Here is a 10,145-nt window from a genome sequence, read left to right on the forward strand (position 1 = left end):
TCTCAGATTGTGCTTCCTACTCTGAAACGTGTGACAATACTCTTGTGTGTATCTACTCCTAGATAATCCTAATCATGATAACTTGCGAGTGTTCTCCTACAAATAACGTGTACATTATTTGCTGTTTGTTTCCTCTTTCTTACGCAAAAGAGGAAACAAACCTTTAGTCTGGGTTTGTTTCCTACTTCTTGATAAAAGTTGACAGTTTTTCACATCCAGGTTTAAAACTTAAACTTCAATTTCTGTTCTTTTTGTGTGCAGTCGACTGTTGCCATCCCTTACAAAACTAGACTAACAAGTAACAAATCAATTCCAAAGTCAAGACTGACAAGTCCTAACTTTGAGTTTCTTGTTCTACACAAGTCAAAAGATGCTCTTCACCAAATGTAATGCCGTTTTAACAACAGAGTAAAAACATATTAAATTTACTAGGGCTGCCCGCTAATAGTCGACTTAATTGTTAGTCGATGTGAAGAGTCTTAGTCGATGCACTTTCCATTAGTCCGATAGTCTCAGAAAAAAACAAACATTAATCTCTGTTCATGAGCTGCACCTCGTCACCGGGATGAAAGTATCAGGGGATTGATGCAACAGGGACCTTATCTCTTGTAACACAGGAGTCACCTGCTGGTGCACTGTGATATGCTAATTGTACTAGTTGCTGCCACTGTCTAGTTAGTTGTCCTATTAGCTGACTCTACTTGGACTGGGAGCTTGAAGACAGGGGGAGTTTAAACACTACTAGCAAAATGGTGGTGGAATGAGCGACCAAACCAGAACGTGGCAACCATTTAACGGTCAAGTGATTTACTATGTCTCTGGGGACGAAGACACAGTGGGTTCAGGCAGCAACAGGAGAGGCATGAAAAGGACGAAGAGGACTGAGTTTAGACTTTAGAATTAATTTGTAAGTAACTTAAGGTTATACATCATCCATCCACCAGTATTTGTTTTATTAAATTTTTAAATAAAATGTTTATTCACGGTGAACATCAGAGATAATGATATCCTTGGGAAGTAGAAGTCATACAGTATCTTTGCTTCATGCCTCTCCCTCTGCACCCCCCTGGGAGATTGTTGGCTTTGTCCTTGTGTATGTATGAATGTCCATGTATATTACAGACTATCTAGGGATGCATGATTTAAAACTTTAAAACCGATACCGATAACCGATAACTTTCAGCTCCCAAAGGCCGATACTGATAACCGATAACACACACATAATATATATGAAATTTATTTTTTTAATTTTATTTTTAAATGTTTAAATTTAAATGCTGATATTTATTTTTTCCAATGAAAAACTATTGGCAAGCCTCTCAAAAAAAAAGACCCCTTGCAAATACATGCAGCGGGATTACGAACTGAAAAAGTGTATTCCAGAAGTTCAAAAAAATAAATATATATGGAAAATTGATGCACTGACACAAGTTAGATTTAAACATTTCTATGTAAACACAATCTGAAAAAGTGCATTCCTCAATAACAATAAATAAAATGTGCATAATGCACTGACACAAGTTAGACTTGTCCGTGCAAACAAACTGAAAAAGTGCATTCCATACATCCCACATTTGGTAGTTCCCACATTTGGTAGTCTTTCTTTCGGCCTTGTTAAGTTCGTGTTTCTATTGTTTATGTGCAACATGTTGAAAAATACTGTGGATATCAATTCAAGTCAGCAACTACCAAAATTATGACCGAGTTAACGAGTTTTTTTCCGACATGAGGGGGTATTCTTGAATTTTCCCAGTCAGAAAGAGTTTTTCTGATTATGCCAACGTCACTTGAACACAGCATTCACTGCAGGCCATTCAGGTCTCATAGTGAGAGCGGGGCACTGCCATGCTGACAAAATGATATATGTTATCGGGGCTATTCGTTGTGATATCGGACTTATCGGAATTACGTAATAATTTCCTGTTATCAGCCCGATAACTATCGTGCACCCCTAAGACTATCCTCCCATTTCTGGATGGTTAAAATGTCCAGAACAATGAGTACAATTACCAAGGAACCCAGTGAATATTTCATTCCCATTCTTCTACTTGGAGCTTTAGACACTATGTCCAAAATCTGTTTTATTCTCTTTTGAAAATGAGCACAGTATCACAGTAAGTAATTCATGGTTCTAGTGTGTACGGTTGTGTTTACTGTACCTCCTGCCACCAGTCCCGACTCTCCAAGCTGGATGGCCACTCCAAACCCCCCCAACTTCACTGGAGCCGAGTTCTCTTTGGACGCCAGCAGCACACAGTGAGGCTGAGAAAGAGAGAAGACAGTAGGGAAACTCATGATTTAATGGTCGTATTTTGCTAATTAAAGAGTGACACCCTCCTATAAATAACAAAAATCACATGTGCTAGACACACCCAAACCATCACCCACCACGACCACACACAAATAACAAACACCGTAGGAGGATCAGAGAACCAGTGATCTCCATTTTTGGTTTTACTTCATTATCTTCAGTGGAATGTCAGTTTGTTGGGGGTACCATTTTGTACTCATACAATTTTTTAAGTTTGGTTTCTAACCAAGATTTTAACCACCCAACACATCAGGATAAAACAATACACCAATTGCTCAAGGAGAAATGAATCAATTTAATAAAATTTTGTTTTTTTGGGGGAAAGATGTTGATGGTGATTGACAAGGCGGCTATGGCGCAGAGGGGGTCATCCTTAATCGGAAGGTTGTTGGTTCGATCCCCGGCTACTCCTGCCACATGTCAAAGTATCCTTGATCAAGATACTGAACCCCAAATTGCTCCCGATGCTGTGCATCGGTGTATGAATGTGTATGAATGCGTTTCTGTTCAATGGACTTTGCCATCACTGAGTGAATGTGTGTGAAAGGGCGAATATGGCATGTGGTGTAAAAGCGTTTTGAGTGGTCGGAAGACTAGAAGACTTTACAAGATTTTACTGATACGATTCGGCTTGTCAGTCTGACTCTTTATAGATTCCCTTATTGCAAACAATGAAACTGTTTTATCATCTCTGAGTATGAGCCTGAGAGCTAACTGTAGCAACTGTCTGTCTGTCATCATCTAAAATGGATGAAATGCTTGGAGGAATACAATTCCAATAGATCTGACATTTTTGAACTGGTTCTCACCAGGAACCGCTACTTGATTTCCATGCCTACAACCAATCAGATTAGTGAACCACATAACATAGACAAACTCTTACTGACATCACACACTCCAAGTGTTAAACCACACCTGTAGCTCATGTTGTAGCTGCCAGTAATTTCTCATAGGACACTGATTGGTCCAAACCACCGTGGTTGGACACAAACACATTTTCAAACAGGTTTTTCTTGCGAGTCACTGACTGTTAATAATGCCTCTGCTCCAACCTAAGGTTTAATAATGTGATGGCATGATTAACATTCAAGAGCAGGTATGATTCCCTTGACCCTTGCCTACAAATTTAGCTCGAGAGGTTGACAGCAGCTAATGTCTCTTGGGTGGCAATTTAAACCACAGCGTGCTTTACTCTGAAGCCACTGCTTTAATTACTGTGAGGGCATACAGTGGTATTTTGGGAACCTTTTTCGTTCACAGTTGGCTACACTCAGCAGATACCTCAATATTATAATCAAAGACCAAAGTGAAAAGCATATTGTATATATACAAGTGGTGCATGCTCTGTGGTCCTGCTGTTTGCCCTCATGTGTGTATTTAGAAGGTCTGCACTAAGCGCAGCCCTGTCTTTCTCTCTATCTCAGCCTGAGTATTGCGTAGTGGTTGCAAGGAAAGAGGGGGTTGACCACAGCTTGAAGTTTTCTCTCTGAAACACCACCACATTCTGCACTTCAGCATTTCTTTACTTTCGACAGCACAGCTGGGGAGGGCATGCCTCTCATAGAGAGGAAACAAAAGAAATAAGCACACTCTACACAGTGCTATTTATGAACATATAATATTTGGTCAGTGAAAGACAGACTACAGCAGAGAGTTGAATACACAATAACAGAAGGAAGGGATCTTGAACTTTATGAGTCTTTGCAGGACAGCAAATTCTGTATGGTCCTTCCTCCATATTAAACTCGAGGGAGTATACTAGAGTTACTCAGAGGAAAAGAACGGCAAAAACCACAGGTAAGCTTCTATCCTTCAGTCCGGAGAGTGTGTACAAGAGGAATGTAAATGTTTTTTAATGGACTTCAATGACTAGGTGAGTACTTTGACAAGTTCCACTCCATATTAGCAACATCTTTGCTACACTGGCTGCAAGATAAAGACTGCATGCTGTCTTTTCCTTTTCTTACTGTTTCAGTTACTGCAGGCTGTTGCACCAGCTGTGTTTAAGTTCGAACCTAGTCTAGTTATATTGTAAATTATTACTAAGTTATGATTTATGCATAACTAAAATAAAAGTGGTTGCACCACAGAGATAAGTTACCATATAACTTTAAGGAACTAATCTCAATCTAATCTAAATAGTTAGACATGTCCCTAGGGTAGTGTAACTCATAAAATAAAGAATTGTACTCACTGATGGTAAAACAGCAGATTTTTCTGCCACGCACATTGCAGCCATTTTGCAACACATGAACCCAGTAGAAACCTAGTTTATTGATATGAAATTTAAATATTGATCTAGCTTATGACAATGTGCTACAATGCCAAGTGGCTCATGACAGCCAAAAAACGAATGCACTTGGTAACCATAATGATGATATCTCTGATTGTTGGTTGGCCACTTGGCTTAATTAGTTTCTGCTCGATAGTCCGATTCTTTATAGATTCCCTTATTAATTCCTTAGTTAACACTGTAGTTATGACTATGTCCAAACTACATAGGTTATGACCCAATAAATCATGGTGAAACCAATTTTAGAGGCTGATTTAGTTACAAACTAATTAGGAGTTAGTTACTAAGACTAGTGTCAACTTTACACCCTAACTTGGGAGAGAACTTACAAACTGCTGGTGCAACCCAGTCCTGATCTCTTGATATGAACTGCAGTGAACTGACTGCCCGAATGGTTGTTCAAGTGGTTGGGCATGTTAAATAGATGGTATGATAGAGTTAAGAGCTGTTTAGCTGTACAGTGTTGTAAGTGTTGTTCTTTCTCTGGCTTTCCAATTTCTGTTAATATGGTGGTCAGCTGGTGTTATACGTGATTATTGAGGGAAAGATTACTGCTGATTCAGGGCTAATCCATACAGCTGGACCTCGGCTGTCACACAAACCTGCACTAATGAGTCCAAAACGTTCCCAAAAAAAAAAAAAAACACACTACAGTTAATCCAAAATACTTCACCTTTGTTTCCTTCCCATTTGCAGGGCAGAGGATCACAAAATCCACCATGACAAAAAATATCTCCACCACGTGTGCCACAACCATCTTCCAGACTGCAAACAGCTCCCTTTTTCTTATCCCCACAATGACCAGTGTAATGAACTTGACCACAACTCCTGACCCCCAACAAATTTGCGTGGACCTTGGCGCATATCAAAGCCTGTTGGCGGTACTCTACTCTATAATCTTCATCCTGGGTCTATTTGGGAACCTGGTGGCTCTGTGGGTTTTCTTCTGTGTTCACTCCAAGAAGAACTCTGTGCGGGTGTTTCTCATAAATGTAGCTTTTGCAGACCTGCTGTTGGTGGTATGTCTGCCATTCAGGATACTCTATCACAGCCAGGGTAACATCTGGAACCTTAATGCTACCTTATGTAAAGTAGTGGGCAATCTTTTCTACATGAACATGTATATTAGTGTCACTCTGCTGGGGTTGATCAGCGTGGATCGCTACCTGAAGATCCATCGTGGTGCAGGGATGCAGCACAGACTGCGGTCCACAAGGTGGAGCACTGCTCTCTGTGCAGTCATCTGGATTGTGGCCTCTGCTTTGACTTTGGCGCTCCTGATGTCAAAGAATCACTCACACTTGAAAAGGTTGGTGACGCCCGTAATCAAACTTTCTTATACGTTTATTAGGTCTTACTGGTTTGGTAAAAAATCCCAGCATGTGTGATATGAGCAGTTAGAGCTGACATAACATGTTTGTCATCTGCAGGTGTTTCCACTACAAGCTGCTCCATGATGCAAAGTGGAAAGCCTACATCAACATCTTTGTGGTGGTTGTCTTCTGGCTCGTATACATCTTTCTAGTGGTGTCTTATGGAAAGATCGCCCTCAAGCTTCTGAGAACATCGCAAGAGAAACCAGGTCTGCCCAATGCGCCCCGCTACGCTCGAACCGCCAAGAAGTCCTTCTTCATCCTCTTTCTCTTCACTGTCTGTTTTGTACCCTACCACATGGTCAGGGTGTTCTACATAAAAACCCAGATCACACAAACCTCATGTTTCTGGCAGGGTGTGGCTGACAAAGCCAATGAGGTGGCTTTGCTGTTTTCTGCCGTTAACAGCTGCCTGGATCCAGTTATGTACTTCCTGTTATCCTCCTCAGTGAGGAAGGAGGTGCTGCGCTTGGTGAGCAACGTGTTTTGTGTGCGAGATGTTACTGGAGTCAGCGGGAGCAGCTCCACTGTTGATTTGGACGCTAAGAATGGAAGGACTGACAGAGGACAGACAAACGTCTGCTTAATCAGCACTCAGAAGGATACCATAGCCATTGAACCCAACCCAGATGGGCTGTAAAGGTTCTCAGACCATTGTTCCAAAGTAATCAAGGCAGTAGCAGAGGCAAGGAGGGGGAGGTTGACTGCCACCTACATCTATTTGCCGCTGTTGCCCGAGTTGACTATGGGTGAAAGTTTCCACTTTTCCGGAAATTGATGCTGGAATTAATTTTACTGGAGTACCCTGAATTCTACATTGTTTTATCAGCACTGAAAAAACATACCAGTTTGATTATACTGTCAGAGAGCATTAACAATATTTATGATGTTAGCTAAACTTGTATCAGGGTTTCTGCAGGTTTCAACAACTTCAATTTAAGACTTTTTAGGAACTTTTTAAGGCCATTATGAATGAAATTGCAGGAGTTAATGTTGAATGGGTCGCACTGGGACTGGCTTTCTAAGGCGGCTTTCTGTTTTTCTGACTTCCCCTCTGATGGCTTTATTCCAAAAGTTCCTAATTTGAGTGTTTTCTTGCAATAGGCTTGGCAGGCTTCAAATTCTATGTCAGTTTTATAAAATCAATGATAACTTCATAATCCAATCAATGTTTAAGACCTGTCAAGCTCATATTTAACACATTTTAAGGCCTACATTTTAGATAATTCTTTTTTATGACCCGCAGAAACTCTCTGTATACTAATTGTGTAATTTTACAAAAACTTCCTGTTATTTTTGTCATACTGCAAACCACTTCCCTTTATTTTAAACAACAGCCCTATATTAAGCTATGTGGTGAGATTGGAGTAAGAGGATAACACCAACATGTTGTGTTTGTTACATATGGTAGCATCCGCAGGATTGGATGGAGGCCACAAAGACAGAGATGCACCTTGCATTGTTACTGCATTTAAAACATGTTTTTAATATGGCTTCATGCTTTAGTAGCTATATAGACAAGGCTGCAGAAGACCTAGGGTTTTGGTACATGTACACGGATCAGCCACATTCTGACCGACTAGGCACATAATGTTATGCAGAATCCATTCCAACAACCTGCGATGCATGTGTTTCCAGACACGTTCTATCAGAACCAGCATTAACTGTTTCAGCAGTTTGAGCTACAGTAGCTCGTCTGTTGGATCGGACCACACGGGCCAGCTTTCGCTCCCAACATGTATCAATGAGCCTTGGCCACCCATGACCCTGTCTCCGCATCTTTTCCTTCCTTGGAGCACTTTTGATAGGTACTGACCTCTGCAGACCGGGAACACCCCACAAGAGCTGCAGTTTGGAGATGCTCTGACCCAGTCGTCTAGTCATCACAATGTGGCCCTTGTCAAAGTCGCTCAAATCCTGACGCTGCCCATTTTTCCTGCTTCTAAACACATCAACTTTGAGGATATCCTACCCAGTGACAGGAGCCATGATAACCAGATAATCAGTGTTATTCACTTCATTTCTCAGTGCTCACAATATTATGGCTGATGGGTGTTTATTTCTTGGCATAACTGGGTAAGCAAGCAAAGTATTCAATTCAATTCAATTTTATTTGTATAGCGCCAATTCATAACAGAAGTTATCTCAGGACACTCATACATGAAAGCAAACATAAAATCTGTTCTATTTTTTCCCAATTGGTGTGGAATCTCCTGGGACAACAAGTTTAGACCATGTCTACAAGGCACTAGCGGTAGCCCATGTGTTTAAAAAAAAAGCATGAGCAAAGTCTGCTCAACAACTGACACAACAGCAACAAAGACTTAAATCTAATAAAACAGTTTTCTGGTGATATGACTTCATAGTATTGTACAAGGTATTTTACGCCAAGCTTTGTTTTTGGGCAGTGAGTGAAGACATTTTGTTTTAACAGAGAAAACATTACTCTTTGTATGCACAATTAAACTAATACTGATTACATTCATTAGGAACAATGTGTTGAATGTTCTTTTCTGATTTGAGTCCACAGAATGTCAGAAAATGGTATAGAATTACTGCAACATATAGATGTTTAGCAGGTATAATGTTGACCATGTTTACGAAGTGTAGCCTGTTGGCATGCTAACATTTGCTAATTAGAATTCAAAGCAAGTACAAGTGAGCCTGATGGTTAGTTTGTTTTACAGATATTGTACAAGTATTGTATAAATTGAAATTTTGACCCGATAATGGTGCTACATTAAAAAGTCTGAAGATCAACAAAGATATTAGTATTCATCCCCTGGAGAACATGTGTTAATGCGTAATAGTTGTTGAGATATTTCTTAACAACTGTACAGACCAAACAACAGACCAACATCCATAAAACGACATTTATGAACATTAGTGTGTTTAAAAATGTCGCTCCTAAATTCCTAGAGCTTCACATTGCTTGTTTTGTCCAAAATTAAAAAATGTTTAATTTACAATGAAGTAAAAGGGAGAACTGCTACAAACACTCACAAGGCAAAAGCAGGATCCTGAGAATGTTGGTTTTTCATGATAAATAACGTTTCTCAACTGCCTAATCGATTTATCGTTTAAGTTGTAGAAGAAAGTCTAACCTTTGTGAGGTTTTTTTTGTGGGGTCAAGCAATAGTTCATTTATATTCATCTGCCACTGTATTGTGTTGTAACCAGTGATAGCTGAAAAACATACAGAGCAGCAACCACAATTATATAATTGGGATCACCAAAGATCAGATTTGTCATTTTATATTTGATATATTTCTGTGGTTAATTGGCATCAAAGGAACCGCACTAAGCTGGTTTAAGTCCTTTTTATCATATCATTCTCAGTTTGTACATGTTAATGATGAATCCTCCATAAACACTAAGGTTAGTAATGGAGTTCCACAAGGTTCGGTGCTTAGACCAATTCTATTCACTTTATATATGCTTCCCTTAGGCAACATTATTAGGAATCACTCCATTAACTTTCATTGTTATGCAGATGATAGCCAGTTATATCTATCATTTAAGCCTGATGAAATTAATCATTTATCTAAATTACAAGCATGTCTTAAGGACATAAAAACCTGGATGTCCTGCAATTTTCTGATGTTAAACTCAGAAAAAATTAAGTTTTGAAAACCTGAGACTGTCTACAGATATAGTTACTCTATATGGTATTACCTTGGCCTCCAGCACCACCATCAGGAATCTTGGAGTTATCTTTGATCAGGACATTTAATTCCCACATAAAGCAAACCTCCAGGACTGCCTTCTTTCATTTACGTAACATTGCAAAAATTAAAGACATCCTGTCACAGACGGATGCAGAAAAATTAATCCATGTATTTGTTATTTCTAGGCTGGATTACTGCAACTCCTTATTATCAGCCTATCAAGATGCTCCAATTAATTCAGAACGCGGCAGCACGAGTACTGACAGGAACTAGGAAAAGAGATCATATTTCTCCTGTATTAGCTTCTCCACATTTGCTCCTTGTGAAAATTCAGAATAGAATTTAAAATCCTCCTCCTCACCTACAAAGCTCTTCATGGTCAGGCCCCTTCATATCTTAAAGAGCTCATAGTACCCTATTACCCCTCTAGAACACTACGTTCTATGAATGCTGGGCTACTTGTGGTTCCTATAGTATCTAAAAGTAGAACAGGAGCCAGA

At 39.8% G+C, this 10,145-nt stretch overlaps 2 protein-coding genes across 16 annotated transcripts in view; one reads left to right on the forward strand and one right to left on the reverse strand.

Moving 5' to 3' along the window:
• The window catches only part of caska (calcium/calmodulin-dependent serine protein kinase a), a 164,783-nt gene that overhangs the window by 54,698 nt on the left and 99,940 nt on the right, over window positions 1-10,145 (reverse strand). For all 14 annotated transcript variants that reach the window (XM_051403220.1, XM_051403217.1, XM_051403223.1 and 11 more), the window contains exon 6: window positions 2,160-2,262. In XM_051403220.1, coding sequence (XP_051259180.1) covers window positions 2,160-2,262 — 103 coding nt within the window. The remainder of the gene's footprint in view (window positions 1-2,159; window positions 2,263-10,145) is intronic.
• Window positions 3,768-8,472, forward strand: gpr34b (G protein-coupled receptor 34b). Of its 2 annotated transcripts, none has more exons than XM_051403316.1 (3): window positions 3,768-4,184; window positions 5,301-5,913; window positions 6,035-8,472. In XM_051403316.1, exons 2-3 carry the CDS (start codon window positions 5,324-5,326, stop codon window positions 6,615-6,617), a joined length of 1,173 nt encoding a protein of 390 aa, XP_051259276.1. In that variant the 5' UTR covers window positions 3,768-4,184; window positions 5,301-5,323; the 3' UTR covers window positions 6,618-8,472. The 2 variants fall into 2 exon arrangements, with proteins under 2 accessions (XP_051259276.1, XP_051259275.1); XM_051403315.1 differs by having other exon boundaries at window positions 3,772-4,108.

This window comes from Dicentrarchus labrax, unplaced genomic scaffold (genome assembly GCF_905237075.1).
Source record: "Dicentrarchus labrax unplaced genomic scaffold, dlabrax2021, whole genome shotgun sequence".
NCBI classification, from domain to species: Eukaryota; Metazoa; Chordata; class Actinopteri; family Moronidae; genus Dicentrarchus; species Dicentrarchus labrax.